Here is a 19,307-nt window from a genome sequence, read left to right as displayed (position 1 = left end):
TACGCCAACAGCTTAATATCAGTACTATCTACAAAGAGGTCCTAAACAGCGTAGACCAAATCAAGAAAGTTATCAAATTCCTCGAGAAAAGTCAACTGCTCAACAAAATATAAATGTTATGTTACATGTTTTTATTATTTTCTCTAACTACATTACTTTGTAATTTATATGATATTATCATGTAAATCTTAACTCGTGCTTATGACCATAGCTGTCACGTGCACGTTAATTTAAATAAAAAATAAATAAATAAATAAATAGTTTCTTGTTTGAATATCTATGCCTTACGTACTTATTGTGTTTTTTCACGTTTACATCTTTTATTGTGTCCTTTCAATAATAAACTGTATTTTTTGGTTTGATTTCAAAGTATTTTTAGCTCATTCTAATGCGCCCTTTCTTAGTTCAAAGATACCCCTATTAGGGGCACTTTTGGGCATTTTACTTATGATATCTAAACTTGAACTGCAGAATATCTACAAGAATACGCTTGGTGGTAAAGATATTATCAGTAGTAATATCCCTAGGACATTGATAACAGACGAGATAATTTCATGGCAATCGAAAGCTCGTTCCTTGGCAACAGCACGAAGCCGAAGGCTGAGTGCTGTTACCAAGCAACGAACTTGAGAAATTTGTCATGAAATTATGAGGCATTCATCAATGTCCGAGGGATGTTCGGCGGATAATTTTTCGAAAAAAAAAATCATAACTCAACATACGAAACGAAACATTTATTTATTAAAAGTACAGTTAGTGAAAGTACAATTATTAAAATTTAAGTTAACATTAGAAACGTGACATTTTGAAATTTATTCGGATGAAGTTGTCAAACTCGATCGTGTTGTCATAGGGATTGAAAATTGCACTGAATGCAATTATCAGTCTAATATTGACATGATTGGGTGAAATTGTTCCACATGACACAAAATGACGAAATTTGAATGGTTGTTAGAACAGTCGAAAAATTATCACTATAATTAAGCAAAACCGCCTGCAGTGGGCAGGACATGTAGCCCGGGCCCCTGAGTCAAACATGATAAAAAAGATTCTAACAGCGCAACCCGTGGGAATGAGAAGACGGGGTAGACCAAAGCTGAATTAGATGGATATACATAGGGGTAACACAAGATGCCGAGAAGATCGGAGTCGGCAACTGGAAAATGAAAGCGAAGGACAGAATAGAATGGCGTAGAAAGCTTGAGAAGGTCGAGGCCCTCTAAGGGCTATAGCACCAAGATAATGATGATGACTTATGATATGTAAAGTTAATTTTTTTGTATGTTCAGATAATTTCTTGGTAAGCTTGATAGACAATATTACAAGATGTGCTTATGTTGTTTGCCATACCTAAATTAAATAATTTTAGGCAACGTAACTTATAATAGACTTAAAAAGTAAAAACGTTCAAAATTGTCCCCTCCTTCCCTATATTAAAGTATAAGTGGATATTGTGGTCTTTAAAACACACGCGATTTTTATTCCGGCTGTGTCGTCGTGCTCGAAATAGAGCAGGTATTTTAAAGACCAGTTATCCACGAATACTTTACGCTTTTTTTACTGGTACACTGTGAAATCATGTATTATTACTACAAAAAAATTGAAATAAGAGCTAATAATGTAAAATGGTTGAATTTGTGATGTACATCAGTATACCTTTTGTTATTATGGAAATGAGAAAAACAAAAATTAATTTGGAATCTGTCACATCAGATTAATTGTTATTACTGGTTTTATATTGCTTCAAAGAAGAATGAAAAGAATGTTTCAAACATTATTGGGAGTACCATTAATGGAAGTACGACCCCATTGGCTTCCGAGAATGTCGCTAGTACTAATTTGAACAGCATCTCCTTTCATTTAAAAAACGGAAGTATAAATATTTCAAACAATACCAACTGCACTTTCCACATTCATTTAAAATATTAAGATTTCGAAATATTTAAATAAAGCTGTTGAAATATTTGTTAGTAATATTTTATTCATATTTTATTTATTTGACATCACAAGTTATCTACTCCTGTCAAGTTAGATAAATATTTAAAACTGTTGATGTTGCCATGGTAACTTTAAAACACGCGCGTTTTTGAAAGTTGAATTTAAACACTTGAAAGTTGAATTTAAACACGCTACGGCCTACTTTAAATAAGCAAAAGAGGGTACCAATAAAAATATATATAATTTTATTATGTTGCTTACTTGATTACATAAAATGAAGTATAAATTAATAATTAGTGAAAATTTTCTTTTCATACACCTAGCTAATACATCAAAATTTAAGAATATCAATCTGTTTTAAATTAAAAAATGTTTAAAATCCTAGCTGTGTTACTCAATTTGATAGCAGAACATTAATGGCAGTGTCATCTGTAGTACACGAATTTAAAAATGCATTACTCGTAATATAACAATACTTACTTTGTAACTCGTGTTATCGGCCCAAACAAATTTCCCACTACCACTTACTAAGTACTCATTGGTTGGTCCTTCATACGTGTTTCCATTGGGAAAAAATATTTTTTCAATTCGAATGAAAACTGGATCTTCTGATGAAACATTTGGTTCTGACATCTACAATAAGTCAAAAAATATATCATAGAAAAAAGTAACAATATTAATGTTCGCTCCATCGTGTGTGACTGTGATGCGATCTGGAAATTTATTAGGCATTACCGGTCGTCTTTTACAACAGATTTTTATCAGTCACACATGGCATAATGAATCTCTTCTTATTTGCTAATCAAATACAAGAATCATGGTATAATGCGTTTTCATAAGTTGGTATTCTCGATGTTCTTTTAATTTTCTCGATGTTTTCAATCTGGCACTTTTTCATAATAGTTGCTCAATGTACTCTATGTGCTCAATGTACCGTAAAGGAGATCTGTCTTTGGATAATAAATAGTTAAACAAAATTATCTAGTTCTTACTTTTATTAGTATTGATATTTGTTTTTCATGATATTACAAGATCCCTTTGTAGGATCACTACGTTCATAACATAGTTAATAAAACTCACATTTTTACATACATTTAAAATTAGGAGAATACATTGATAATAGGTTGCTAGTCAAAAAATAGCCTTAAATATTTTTAATTAAATGAATTGTAATTAATTTTTTTTAAACAAAAAACTATACTCTTGACGTATATGCATATTTTTTATATCAAATTAAAGATCATTTTTTTCTAAATATGATGATATAAGGTTACCTGAGAAAATATTTTTGCAAATTAGGGTTGCCAGCTGTTAAAAACGCGAAGTATCAAAGATAAAGTAAAAAAGTTAGCGCGCAACGACATTGGTTTGACAAGTGATTATATGTATATTATTTTATAGCTATCGACGCATGCTTTAAAAGCTCACTAAAGTAATACTTTAACGAGTAGCGGTGCGTGCTAGCTTTTTTTTTACTTTACCTTAATTTAACCTTAATTTAAAGTAAGACATGAAAAACTAATATCAATACTTATGAACAAGCGCATTGGCAGTAAAATCATAAATATAGTGCAAATATTATATTGGAACCAAAGTGCCATAGTTCAAATTGATGGGCAACACTTGGAAGAAATGAAAATCTGTAGAGGAGTTAGACAGGGATCTGTTTTATCGCCACTTTTGTTTAACTTATATTCTGAAGCAATTTTTCAAAACACGCTCAATAATATCAAAGCGGGAGTTACCGTTATTGGAAGATTAATTAACAATTTACGATATGCAGACGACACTGTGATCATAGCAACGAGTATAGAAGATCTTCTTCTTCAGTGCCTTATCCGGTCCGGATGTTGGCGATCATCAAGGCTATCATGGTTTTGTTGACTGCTCTGCGAAACAGCTCCGCTGAGGTCATCCCAAACCATTGTCGGAGATTTTTCAACCACGAGATACGACGGCGTCCCGGTCCTCTTCTGCCAAATACTTTACCCTGCATAACAAGTTGAAGAATTCGATATTTTTCTTCGTTCCGAAGATCTACAACATCTTATCGAAAGCTTAAGTACGAATAATGCTGAGATTGGAATTACTATAAACGCTAAAAAAACGAAGTACATCCTAATTACAAAAAGACCACAAAATATACATCACCTTCTTTTTTTTTTGTGTCACTCCTATCGGAGATTGGAAATCATCAAGGCTATCCTGACCTTGTTTACAGCTGACCTAAAGAGTTCATTAGTGTACAGCCAAACCACTCTCTCAAATTACGCAACCATGATATTCTTCTACGACCTGGATTCCGTTTTCCTTCTATTTTGCATTATATATTGAAGTAATGCGTATTTATTTGCTCTCGTCAGGTGACCCAAATATTCGAGTTTTCGAATATATCACCTATTGACAATCAATGGTAACGTGATAGAATAAGTAGAAAAATATCAGTACTTGGGAACTTTGATCAATGAAACCTGTAGATTGAAACCTATGATCATACTGTAGAAAAAAAAAAGAGGCGAATAGAGATTGCCAGATCAACATTTATACGAATGAAGCCACTCCTAACGTGCAAAAATCTAAATTTGGAGATCAGACTACGTACCATTCGCTGTTATATATTTTCAATATTATTATATGGAGCTGAGACTTGGACATTAAAAAAATGCAATTTAAAAAGAATTGAGGCTTTCGAACTCTGGTTATACCGCAGAGTATTAAAAATATTATGGACTGAGAGAATTACAAATAAAGTAGTACTGGAGAGTGTTGGTAAAGAAACAGGACTAATCACCACTATACAAACCAGAAAACTAAAATACCTGGGCCACGTTATGAGGGTAGCAAAATATGAAATTTTAAGACTCATAATATAGGGAAAGATTCAAGGAAGAAGATCTGTTGGCCGAAGGCAGAACTCCTGGTTGAAGAATCTACGTGATTGGTATCAATGCAGAACGATTGATTTGTTTAGAGCAGCAAGTTCAAAAATAAAAATAGCAATTATGATTGCCAACCTCCGTAGGGAGACGACACTCTAAGAAGAAGAAAAACCCTAATTTGCGACCAGATTTTCTCAGGCAACTATCATATTAAGAAAACAATTGCTTTAATTTGATATAAAAAACATGCATATACGTCTTGAACAGCGTATTTTATTTAAAAAATAAATTAATTAAATAAAATTTGTGTCCAAAATTAATAACTAGGATTAACTGAATTGTATTCTCCTAGTTCTAAACGTATGTAAAATTGTGTGTTTGATTATCTACGTTATGAACGTGTTGATCCTGCAGTGGAATCTTAGGCTATCATTATTAGACAAAAAAAATTCAAAAATCAAATGTAGATAAATTAACAATGATATTGTACTTATTACTTATTGTTTGAGTTGATGCGAATGTAGCTCAGCGGCGAACATACTGGCCTTCTAAGCGAGGGCTCACGAGTTCGATTCTCAGCACCAAAAAGCGCATTTTTATTTCTAAAAATAATAACGTGCTTCGAGGGCACGTAAACTCGTCTATCTCCTGGACTAATGTACATCGACACTTGTTATCTAAAACAGGGTTAAAGATGCAATTGGTGCCGGAATAATCCGAAAGGATCTCCCCGGCTGTTAAGGTTCTGAAATTGTTTTCTTGTAGCATATCCAAGTTAAAAATTGTGTTCATCTAGAATTAAGCCACAATTGATTGTAATTAAAATTACATTTTTGTAATTTTACGTATTTAAACGTATGTGTATGGGTAGGCGTTCGTGTATTGTGTTTGCGTGTTGCATATGTATTGTGTATGACTGAAGACGATGTGTCTTAGAGTTTCCTAATCCGCTATTGTTACTATATTCTTGTTGTTAGTTTCTTCTTTTAGTATTGGCAACCAAAGCCTGCTACATTTTGATAATGAGTTTGCTACACATTTTTTCTTCATTGAGTAAGATGAGGGCTACTTATTTGATTTTTCTCTTTTTCATGTCTGTTTCTTTCATGATTATTGATGCATATTTTCATTGTACTCAGTGTTGATTGCCTCAGGCATATTTGCATATTAGTAATCTGTCGAAATTCCTGCTTTTGATGTATGTTTCATGCTTGTTTATCCTGACACTTAGTTATTTTGCGGTTTATCCTACATAACAATTGTTGTATTCACAGATTATTTTATAGATGCAGTTCTTTGATCTCTCTTGTGTGTTTTTGGGTTTGGTTTTGGACGGAATAGATCTAAGTAAATTGTCTGTTTTAAATTTTTTTGCGATGTTATACTTATTTCCTATCCTTTTTAATTTTTCTGATAATCCCTTTACATATGGTATTGTTGTCAGCCTTGAGGCCCTATTTGTAAATCGTTTGTCAATATATGTTTGTATCTAAAAGAAGCCAATTTTTTAACTAGCAGTTTTTTTTTTTTCGAATATAAATATATATTGATTATTCTTACTATATTAATATTTAAATATAGTTTTCTTAAATATTTAGTGGTTAGAAATTAGTACTTACCCCTTTTATTACTTCCAAGCTAGTAAAAGTTCGTCTCCCAAAAGATTCATTTAATTTGGGAAGTTTGTTAGCTGTAAAATAGAATAGAAAGTTTGAGAAAATACCTCTAGAAGTAATCTGACATTTAACAGACAAAATTATTTTTACAGATATTGGTTGGTTGTGTCATGATTACGTGATCGAACACAGAGAATAAACAAATTCGATCAAATTTAGTGTTCCATACATTATCTTTTATAGAACAGTAAATTTGTTCTAATTTACCATCGCTGTCTCTTCGTCCCCATTTTTCACGCTCTTCTGTTTTAGGTTGTTGGCTCTTCTAGGTTCCTCGTTCTCATTGATTCATCGATATCGTTACGCCAGTTTCTTCAAGGACTTCCTTGCTTTTATTTCTTACAAGGAATCCAATGTAATATTCTTCGGGGCTATCTGTCGTCTAGCATCCTCTTTAGGTGTGCAAACCAGGTCAACTGTCTTTTCTCAATCTCCTCACCTATTTTACAATCTATTTTTATTTTGTCTCATACATGCTTATTTCTGATTCTTTCTAATTTTCATTTACAACAACTTCATCTTAAATAGTCCATCTAAGTCGTTTTTTAGCTTTGGAGTCATCCCAAATTTACGAGTCATATAGTGTCCCACTTTGTACAATACGCATCGAGCAAAAAGACAAAAGAGGAAATGTAAAGGTAGTGGGGGCAAAAATATTGTTAGACAGGAAGTGCCATCTTGAGAGGCCAAATTAAACAAGGAAAGAGAGTCTTTCCTTGTTTAAGAAATCAAATTTAGTTGGGTTATGTTATTATTTGTCCCAACTGTCACCTGAAATTTATATTGAAGTTTTTTAACAATTGTTTCACATTTTAGACTGTTATCGTTAATATTTAATTAAAATTTTCTTGTCTAAGACACATTCTGAAAACTATTTTATAGCTACTGTTAATAAGTGTCGGAAAATTTAAATTTGGCGCATTCGCATTTCCGGATATGTCCGCCATCAGAGGCCACTTTTTTGGTCGCCTTTTCATAACGATTAGATTCCCTCTTTTGTCTGTTTGCTCGATGACAATACGTCTTAGATATGTTTTTTTGTTTCGTTTTTTATTGACTTTTCCAGAGAAAAGAGTTTAACGCTCGTGCCATTGCTCCACTCTTATTTATTTTCGCTCCGATTTCATCTTCACTATTCTCTTTCTTATTAAAAATTATCCCCAAATAAATGCAAATATTTATACCCTTGATTTTTTCTTTTTCTACATCTAAATCGGTTGTTTCTTCATTGCACACTCTTAGATTTTCGAGTTTTGCCATATTTATTGTTAGGTTCACGGCTTCATATTCTTTTAATTTGCTTATCATATAGCTAAAATGTTTTCCAAGGATACTATTTGGATATTAGTGTAAGAAGTGTAAAAAACTTCTGTTCTTTTACAGATATGCAAAAAAATGAATTTTGCATATAATCCTGTGTCTAGTGATGACCATGTTGAGATCTCACACTGCATTCAGTTAATCATTATTGTTTTCCGTTATTACTATTGTATCATCTACAAAACGTAAATTAATTGAAAAGTCTTCATTGATGGTAATCCTTTATTAAATCTGAGACTTAAAAATAATAGCTAACCTGTATTGGAATCAATCAGCAGTACTCCGAATAGATAGAGAATATACAGATCAGGTCAAAATCTTAAGGGGGGTGAGACAGGGGTGCATAATTTCACCACTAATATTCAATCTATACTCGGAGCACATTTTTGAAGAGGCTCTAAAAGATATTAATTAAGGTATCTCAATAAATGGAGTCAAGCTCAATAACCTGCGGTATGCAGATGATACAAGTGTTTTCCAATACCATAGAAGGGCTACAAAACTTAATGAACAAAATAACGGAAACAAGTAGAAAATATGGACTGGATATAAACACCAGCAAAATTAAGCTAATGATCATCAGCAAGGAAAACATAACTGGAGCAAATCTGTATGTGAACCAAATGAAAATTGAACGTGTCTCACAATACAACTACTTGGAAACTATAATTAATGAGTCGTGGGACAATACCCAAGAGATTAAATGTCGCATCAAAAAGGCAAAAAGTGCATTCTTGACTATGAGTTCTGTGTTCAAGAGCCATGACCTCACCCTAGACACAAAAATAAGGCTCCTTAAATGTTATGTGTACTCAGTGCATCTGTACGGAGTAGAAACGTGAACATTGAAGGCGGAAACTCTATTAAAATTTCAGGCTTCTGAGCTATGGTCATACAGAAGGATCCTGAAGATACCATGGACAGACAAAGTCACCAATGAAGAAGTACTGCGGAGAATGAACACAACTGCGGATTTGGTCAACATCGTGAAGAGCCGTAAGCTGCAGTACTTGGAACATATAATGAGAAATCAAGGCAGATACGAGCTACTTCAATGTATTTTGCAAGGTAAAATTGAAGGAAAAAGGGCCCCAGGACGAAGAAGAATATCCTGGCTTGCTAACCTGGAAGCATGGTATAGAAAGACCTCAACACAGCTATTTCGTATAGCAACCAACATTGGGGTACTCCTGCTTATATTTTGTTGCATTCGGTCTTCCGTTTGTCAACTCTTACTTCTTAAAAGTCAAGGCCAATGTCAAGTTAAGACAAATAAATATCAAAATAATGCAATACCATATGATATTTAATAATACAATATTATACCAACCTGATATTCTACCAGATGGTAGCCGTTTCATGTTTGGCACAAAATTTGTAGTCTTGGAAAGTTCCGATTTGCTCATTGGGTTAACATTCGACTCTCTAGTTAAAATCTTATCCAAAACTACTTTTGAACCATTCGCTTTAACCACTGTTGCCTGCTTTAAATCCTTATCTTCGATATCTTTAAAATCTTTTTCAGTTTGTGTGGTAGTTGTAATGGTCACAGATTTCTCATCGTGTACTTTTCTAAGCAACGTTTCACGTTTCTAGAATAAATTACTTCAGGATATTATTTTGTATTAAGTATAAGAATTCTTTAATGTTTTTTGCTGAAATTTATTTTTCTGTATTACACCACCAATAAAGAAAGGTTTTCCAAGGAAACTTTTGAACAAACTGGATTAAATACAAAAAAGGACCACTATTTTTGGAACATGGAATGTACAAATTGGTCTCTTATATTGTAGTTATAAACAAAACTAAGAAGAATGAAACGAAACATGCACATTATCATTTTATTTATTTATTTTTTTTTTTTAATGTAAAAGAATTTATGAATTTAGAATCTTAATAATAAAACCATTAGATATTACCAGTAAATTCTAACCAAAAATTAGAATTAAATACCAATTCTAACAAACAAAACAAAAAAAATGGCAGTTACTGCTGTATAAGTATAATATGTATTAGCTGTATAAGCAAGCTGCTGATACTGCCCATTATCGTTAGTATTTACAGTATGGAAATAAAACTTGAGCAGCCTAGTGTACCATCATTACACATTTAAACTACGCACCTATTTAAATATACAGCAAATATTTGCATTTTTATCCAAAAAATCAGTTTGTATTGTTTACCCCGTAATCAAATTACGTGTTTAAAGCGGGGCGGCGGCCGAAGCTCAACGGCTATTATACCGGCTCTCTAAGCCAGATTGTAATAACGAAGTGACTGAGAGCTCGGGATTTGGTTTATCTTTCAACGTATAAATACTCACGTCTTCCCTACTTTTTGTAAAAATAAAACTCCAGGAAATGTTCCAGTCAACTTAAAATACACCTTCCAACTAAAAATTTTGAAAAAGGAGATTTGTAAACATTACAGCAAGCTTAACTGCATAGATTGTAAACTTAAGCACTACTGATGGAATATTAATTCCGAAAAAGTTCTGTGATGTAGCCCGATTAGGTGTTTTAATATATACTTTTTATAAAGGAAAAAAAAATTATTAATAATTTAAACAAATTTTTTTGTTACTTGTGAAAAATTCTTCTAATAATTTAATTTTAACTGACCTATTCGTATTGACAATTCAGACATATATTATACATTTTAAAGTAGACGACTTTAAAATGATATTGCCAATATTGCTGTGTTGCGTTCCTGTGACGACTTTATTGTAATGACGAAATTATTTGAATTTAATTTAAAAAGTATTGTAGTAAGTTTTGACATAAATAGTTTATTGACAAACGTGCCATTAGATAAGGCTTTAAATATATTCAAAACAAAATTAAAGAATGATGATACATTGGCAACTAGAACAAGGCTAAATATATTAGCTATAATGGAGTTATTGACTTTATGTACTGATAATACTTATTTTCAACTAACTAAATAATAAACTATAACTATAATAACTATAACTAAATAATGAACTCTATAAACAAAATTTTGGTCTAGCAATGGTCTCTAGTTTATCCCTATTATTAGCCGATATATTTATGGAAGATTTTAAAACAAAGATTATTTCTAAACAAAATTTAAAACATACAATATAGTAGTTATGTAGATGATGTGTTCTTCATATGACCTTATGGATTAGAGTTGTTGGGCTTATTCCTTAATGAAATAAACGATAAAGAAGAGACAATAACATTTACCACGAAAAAGAAATATAATAGCACACTACCTTTCCTGAAGGTTTTAATCTCTAAAAACGATACTGGATATGATACTCAGACTTATGTGTATAGAACACCAACACGCACCAAGAGATATCTAAATTACAAATTAAATCACATCAATATTAAAAATGGAATCATTAAATCCTTATACGATAGAGCCAAAATTACTTGTTCTAACGAAAATTAGTTCTTAGGAGAAAAATTTTTTAACATACGTTTTATTAAAAAATGATTATCCTTTATCGTTTATAAATTAAATAGGAATTGTCAAGAATCGACCGAATAGATTAGAACAACTTAGAACGAGATCCTACAGCATACACAAGGAATAATACGAGGAGAATAACAATACCGTACATAAAAGGATTATCGGAAAAACTTAAGACAATAGGAAATAAATTCAACATTTCAACAACATTCAAAACAACAGGTATAGAGATATATAACAATACAGAGATATATTTTATATAAAACTAAACCTAACAATGAACAAGAAAAAAACAAAGATTTGTATTTATTAAATACCTTGTGAACGCGATCATTTTTATCTAGGTGAAACATCAAGATCATTTAAGATTAGAATAAGTGAACAACAATCTTATCAGACTGAAACCAATTGAGTCACAAATTCATCGGCAGAATACAGTAGGATCTGGTTACCCATATTATAAGGGAAAGTCGATAAAAGGAAAATACCACTATTAGTAAGTCAGTAACGTATCGAGGATAAATCATTTATGTTTTTAAATAACATACATATAAAATCAGAGTTTGGTGTTTATTGGGAGTAAACTAAATGTAAGAACATTATATATTACCATGTCTTGATAGTATTATGGGGTTTTTCTTCCTGGTTGTTTCTTAATGATTTACTCGGGAATCACTAACAGGAGAACTTTACTGTCATAATTACATGTACAAATATCTTACAATAAAGTCTTCCCAGGAACGCAACCAGGAACTAGAATCAGGAACCCAAGAACGAATATCATTTTAAAGTCGTCTACTTTAAAATGTATAATATATATGTCTGAATTATCAATATGATTAAGTCAGATAAAACTAAATTATTAGAAGAATTTTTCACCAAGTAACAAAAAACCAAATTTGTTTAATTTATTAATTTTTTTGTATTTTGAAAACGATTTTTGGAGTGGAAATTGAAACGTCAACCTATTTTAACTTAAATTACGGTATATTCCCAATAAAAATAGTAATTGAAGTACAGGGATGGGCATAAGTCAGTTAACCAATTTCCATACCAAATAAAAAAACTAAACAGAAAACTAATTTATTGATTTGATTAATTATTAAAGTATTTATGGTTTTAAAGTTACTATTTATGTTCAAACTGCAGACTACCTTCCTCAATGCACCTATGACACCGCTTATATACGCTGTTGCAGGTTTTATCAAAAAATTCTGGGTTGTTGCGGAGTGCGTCGAATTCCTCTTGAATTCTTGTTTTCAAATGTTCAATATCACGTAATGAGATGGCGAACACTTTGTTTTTGAGTACTCCCCACAGAGCAAAATTGCATAGCGTTATGTCGGGTAACCGTGGTGACCACTCAATTCTTCCTCTTCTTCTTATCCACATGTCAAATTCGGCATTCACGATTCAGGTATTCACGAACTGCAAGTCCGAAGTACGGAGGAGCACCGTCTTGTTGAAAATAGCGAATATCTGCAAACTCTGGGTTATTTTCCAAAGTACCCTTTAAATCAATAAGCAGTTCAAGATAATTTTCAGCATTTACGCTGCCCTCAAAAAAATACGGACCAACTAGACCACCGGCGTGAAGTCCAGCCCACACTGTTACTACAGGAAGATTTAACTCATGAGCAATGTTTTCGTGAGGGTTTTCATCTGCCCAGTAAACACAACTGTGTCGGTTAATCCGTCCGTTTAGTTTGAACTGCGCCTAATCACTTCAAAGAATTTGCTTTTAAAATTGTCCGTCGTCATCTGCGCAACCAGTATACCACTCGCAAAATTCCAATCTACGATTAGAGTCGTCTTCCGTTATCGCACGTATCAAACGTGGACGATAATAGTGATAATTTAGTTTCTTTAACATGCGACTTTAACAAGCTTTCGATACCATAGAACACACGGCCGTAATAAACGCAATGCAAAATTGTAGAATAGACAGCAAATATATTAACTTAATAAAAGAAACTATGAACCAAGCTACAGCTACATACTACCTAAATGAAAATGAACACACGAACCCTGTACCATTAAACAGGGTAGTCAAACAGGGAGATACTTTATCACCCAAACTGTTCACCTTAGTTTTGGAGGACGTTTTTAAAAACCTAAATTGGAAATATAAGGAAATAAACATCAATGGCCGCTACCTCCGTAATCTACGATTTGCAGATGACATAATCCTGATAGCTACTGACCTACAAGAAATGCAAACCATGCTTTTAGAACTACATACCGAATCTTCTAAAATAGGACTGAAAATGAATTTAAACAAAACAAAAGTCATGCACTCCGAAGACACCGTGACAATAATAAACGATAAAGTTATAGAAAAAGTTGAAGAATATATATACTTAGGACAAAAAATAATACTAAATAGGGAAATTCAAACTGAAGAAATAAAAAGAAGAAGAAAGTTAGCTTGGGCAGCATTCGGTAAACTCAACTATATACTCAGAAATCAACAAATTCAATTACATCTTAGATCTAAAGTTTTTGATGCATGCATTATTCCGATATTAACTTATGCGGCACAAGCATGGACAATCACAAAAAAGAATATGAATATACTTAGAGTCACTTAACACGCGATGGAAAGAGCAATGCTAGGTATATCACTTAAGGACAAGAAAACAAACACATGGATAAGACAGAAAACCAAAGTCACCGATGTGGTGCAAAAATCATTAAAGTTGAAATGGGAATACGCTGGACATGTAGCTAGGAGCGATCTAAACAAATGGCACAAATCAATTTTAACCTGGAGACCATACCAACACAAACGACCCAGAGGCAGACCTCCTTTGAGATGGACAGATGATCTGAAAAGGACTGCCGGGAAAAATTGGCTACAAGTAGCGTACAATAAAAAACAATGGAAAGGAAGACTTGAAGAGGCTTATGTTCAGATGTGGACGTGAATGGCTAGATGAAGAAGAAGAAGAACATGCGACTTACACTTCGGCGAGATATACCTAATTGAAGCGATGCCCGAACTGTGGTTTGCTTGGTCGTCTCAACAAATGTTTCCGCAACGAGTTCCATATTTTCATCTGTCACTACCACAGAAGGGCGACCACTACGCGGTGCATCTAATACCGACCCACTTTGTTGGAACTTCTTATGCAACTTGTAAACCATCTGCCTTGTAGGAGCAGGCCTATTTGGATACTTTCTTACTTACTTTGTCTGGATTATCAGACGGTATTCGTTGAATACCGTCTGATAATCTGCATGATAACGTAGGTACGAAGTCAACAGACAAACTTGTTCTTCTGTAGTGTACTTTACACGGGCTTGGGCTGCCATGGCGACGTGAACTCGGTGTCCGACAATCTTGAACTAACGACAAGCGCCACACTCCTTCTGTCATCGCACCAATTCGGTACGGCAAGCACCGTTGCCGCGTCCTCATTATTTTTGAACCGCGTCAGACAGCGTTAACTGACTTGTGCCCACCCCGGTATATTAGTGCCATGATAAATATAATATTATTAAAAATTTTCTGACTGAAACTGTTTTCTTGTGGCAGGTCTAAGTTAAATATTATGTTTATATGGTAAAGTTGATTGTAATAAAAACTATATTTTTAAATAACGTTTGACGTTTTAATTTTCACTCCGGATCTGTGCCATTTGTTTAGATCGCTCCTAGCTACATGTCCAGCGTATTCCCATTTCAACTTTAATGATTTTTGCACCACATCGGTGACTTTGGTTTTCCGGAAAACGTTTTCAAAAAAATATTTTTTTTAATCACTTGAAAATATATAACCAACAAGTTGTTAGTAGGTTAGGTTTTTTTAAAATATTGATGGTTGACTTACTTGGCCTCGATCTTATAGGCAATAGCCTTTTTCTAGCTGTCAGAAAATCTGTGGATGTTGTTTTTTCACTCGGAATATCATATTCTGAAGCTGGATTTATAGTTTGACGGACTGTAGACTAGACGTAGACGCACTGCAGACGTAACAAACGGACTGTAAATATTATTTCAATTTATAAATCGACGGAGTGGAATTTTTTCGCATGAGTAGAAACAGTGGCTAGAGTTGGTGCCCATGATACTATAATATCCTTATATTATTTACTATTATTATTTTATAAATTCTTAACGTTCATTGTAACAAATAATCAATAAAATCAAAATTAGATTATATTGATAAACAACTTTACAAAATGGTGGGCGTGCCAGACAGTTCAATTTGGTTGACAGCACAAAATTCTTAATTTTGATTGGCCAGACGCAAGTAACGCACTGTAAAAGATTAAAGTTGGCGAACTCTTCCGTTGCAGTGCGTTTCACTTACGTTCCGTCATGCGTTTACGTTCATTTATAAATAAGAGTACACAAAATTCTATGTTGATCTTTTTCCAGTGCGTCTACGTTTACAGTCCGTCAAACTATACATCCAGCTTGACTGTTTTGTGTGTTTAATTGTATTAGTTGTTTGTATAATGTGTGTTTAACGTAGATTATATGTTTGTGTATTGTGTGTTACATATGTATTGCGTATAATTGTAGGTGATGTCTGCGACTTCTTTTAATCCGCTATTGTTGGTATGTATGTTCTTGTTGTTGACTTCTTATAGTTGCAACTAAAGCATGCTATATTCTGCTGATGGATTTGCTACACATTTTTCTTCATTATCCTTATTACCGTTATTCCATGCGTTTTTTCCAGACAGGAATCATTATCTAGTTGAAAAGTGTTGTCAGTGCAAATTGTCAGTAGCTCCATGATAGCTGACACATTCAGTTTGGATTTTCTTGTCAATGTATCATACCTCTCTAATTTGGCTCTTGTTATTTTTTTCTTTGAAGTTTTCTTCAATGTTACATTGGTGAAAAGGTATATACAATGCTAGTCAGTTTTAATATTACAAGATAAAGGTTTTGACAAAAAACTACTACCGTCCCGTTGTCATTTATACACAAGGAATTTCACAAGGTTCAAGAAAAAAACAACACAAGCAATCTAGAAACACTCACAAGAAGAGATTCAAAGATAACAGGATATAGTATGTAAAAGGCTTATCGAAAAAATTGAAAAGGATATAAATATTTAACTAAAATATTATTTATAAAAGCATACAAATACAAATTTTCTTTAAGAGGTTGGTGGTTGCTGTTAGAGTACAACATCAAAATAGTTTTTACAAATTCGATAATACTCTTAAAATAAATAGTAGGTACGTACTACTCCTTGGTTGTCCAACAAAAAATCGAGAAATTTCTCAATAATGCCTCTTCTGGTGGAAGGTTCTTCTGGTACATAATACAACTGTGATTTGTGAAGTCGTATACTCTCAGTATTTGTTCTTCTTCCCCTTTTTGGTCTTTTTGATAAAAAATTACTGGTTGTGGGTTGACGGCCAACCGAAGCATTTCTTGACGGTCTCTCGTTTTTTGACATTTTGAATATATTTGACATTTTATAAATCAATAAAGACTTATACTACAAATTGTCAATGAATATACAAAACATATCAGAAAACAAGAAGTCGGAGAAAAATATAAAAGTCAAAACAAAAACTGAAAAAGTATACTTCTTTGTCTGTATTTTTACATGGCCTCTTTTCTTCAGGAACATAATCTAGTTTCATTTACTTATCTTTTCTGGTGTAATCATTTCTATCGTGACTGATAATCTAAGGAATACGTGACAAGAAACCAGTTGGAGACTGAAAACAGTCCATCCTGATATTTAATTCAAAATAAGATACTTTTTAACTATATAGACATCTGGTATTTGTTAACTCGCCCACTCACACCTCCACAACCATCTCCCACGCTACCTAGATTTTAATGGGTTCAGTTTTATATATTGGATTAAAAGCGACTACGAACTGCCCCACGCTACCTAGGTACTTAGATAATATTTTTGTGAACATATTTATTTTACTTTATTGTATTCAAAAAGGAACCCACTTCCCAAAGCATGAGCGAAAATTTTAAATGATTAAATAATGAAACTATAACAATATAATCGACTAAAGTTTATTTATAAATCTACATCTATTTATATACATTAACAAAAATTACAGTTAAACAATAACAATGCTTAATTCTAATGTCTGATTAGTGATTAAAATAAGTAAGAGTAAACACTATATTTTAGATTTTAAAAATTAGCTGCATAATAATTGCAAACTGACTTAGTGAAGTCTAATTTGGTAATGTTTTAATTAACGTAATATTTATTTAGAATATTTTCAATAAAATTAACTTTTCCTTTTGCCGTTTTATCAAGTTTTTTCTTGATCTAGGTATAGTTCTCATTTTCACATATATACTTTTTCTTAAAAATTTAACAAAATGTCTATAAATTTAAATATGTCAGGATGTGATTTATAAAAACATTCATTAAATTTCATTTCATTCATTTGTAGTAAATATAAGAGATGATGAATTTGAAGCCCACATGTAAGGTGGAAATGTTGAATCTTCCGTTAAATAAGTACCTATCATATATAGTAAGCATCTGACAAAAATATTTAGAACAGTATTGAAAAGTTCCATCTACGAGTACATACAAAGAATAAAGAATCTACATTACACAAAAAGTAAAGATTTGTGAAACAACTAAAAATTGCGGAATTAGTTTTCGTAGATAATAAAAAGTTGTCACCTGTATTTGTTTTTAAATTTAAGTTCACTACCACTTGTAAAACTTCTTCCTGTGACTTTTGCAATGATGGTGTGGATTTTCGTCTTGCAGCATAGATATTTCTTCGAACGCAAAAAATGTCTTTCGTCGTCAGCGGTAAATTACTGAAATTGTCCTTCCTCAATTCCTTGTGGACAATCTGTAAAGGTCTTTCACATATATCTTCTACAGCTTTCCTCTTTGTAGAATTACTAAAAATTTGCCGGTCAAGGTAGATATCTGGAGCATGATTATGCTCTACCATGCTTTTTCAAGAATAACGTAATTTTCATCACCTTCCTTTGTGTACACTTTTTGTTGACACCCCTTTTTGATACATCGCCATCTAACTTTTCCATCTTTCGAGACATGGGCCTTTGAATATTTATATTCATTAATTATTAATAAAAGGTCTCCCCTCTGACTAAACATGGACTCGCCATATAAAAGTTAAACACTAACAGACAAAACTATACCGTAATACTTGCAACTGAAGTGAATAACTGAAAATATTTATATTCTTACTTTCAACTATAATCAAGTTTGAAATTTCCGATCATTAAGACTTAATCCCCAACTTTCTCGGCGATGGGGCAGCAGGTAGTTGGGATTAATGGGCCCAGGTAGTTCGTAGGGCAGTTAGATAACGCCACCAGCATTCCCTCGGCCGGCATCTTGGAAAAAGAGGGAAAGGATTTTCGTGCTGTATCTCGTAAACTAGCAGCCCTACAAACAATGTTATTGTACATTATTTGTAGAAAATTAAATTGTCTACAACTTTATCATTATAAATTTTAATCGTAAAATGGAAAATTAAAAAGTTATAAACAAAAATAACTCAAAATTTTGGAACACATTTTTTTGGGCCTCATGACTTTTTTTCTGGTAAAATTACAATAAAATAACGTCAGATATATCATAGAGCAATTTTTATATAATAATTTTTACTACAAATTTGTTTAATTTCATTATTTCTCTGGATTTTACAGCGCTCCAAAATTGGCTGGGTTCTTGAATACTCGTCGTCTTGGAATAAGGGGTGCAACAAGTTTTCGCAATGTATCTCGTTAACTAGAGAAATAAAAAAGGTATTAATAGAAGTAACTAAAAATTTTTAAACAAATTTTCGACCTAACTTTTCTTCTAGTCATTTTACAATAAAAATATTTCAGAGCAATTTTCAGAGGGTTTTAGAACGAATTATTTTCACTACAAATGTGTATAATTTTATTAATTTTTCTGTGTTTTACAGTGCTCCGAGGTTCAACAGGTTCTTGATTACTCGTAAGAATACGATAGAAACGAACCATTAGACTTAGTTTTTTATTAAATATTTTTTTATTCATATCATTTTAAATCAATTTATTATTTTCCTAACATTCCTATGTTACTTTTAAT

General features: G+C 32.5%; 1 protein-coding gene across 1 annotated transcript in view; it reads right to left on the bottom strand.

The window, feature by feature from the left end:
• The window catches only part of LOC140435181 (uncharacterized), a 60,080-nt gene extending 43,404 nt beyond the window's left edge, over positions 1-16,676 (bottom strand). The window contains exons 1-4 of the mRNA XM_072523958.1: positions 16,461-16,676; positions 9,144-9,405; positions 6,437-6,507; positions 2,419-2,571 (exon numbers count right to left, since the gene is read on the bottom strand). Of these exons, the coding sequence (XP_072380059.1) occupies positions 2,419-2,571; positions 6,437-6,507; positions 9,144-9,405; positions 16,461-16,676 (702 nt within the window). The remainder of the gene's footprint in view (positions 1-2,418; positions 2,572-6,436; positions 6,508-9,143; positions 9,406-16,460) is intronic.
• Positions 16,677-19,307: the final 2,631 nt, after the last annotated feature.

Source organism: Diabrotica undecimpunctata, chromosome 1 (genome assembly GCF_040954645.1).
Source record: "Diabrotica undecimpunctata isolate CICGRU chromosome 1, icDiaUnde3, whole genome shotgun sequence".
In the NCBI taxonomy this organism is placed as follows: Eukaryota; Metazoa; Arthropoda; class Insecta; order Coleoptera; family Chrysomelidae; genus Diabrotica; species Diabrotica undecimpunctata.
This window is presented reverse-complemented; position numbering and strand designations above follow the sequence as displayed.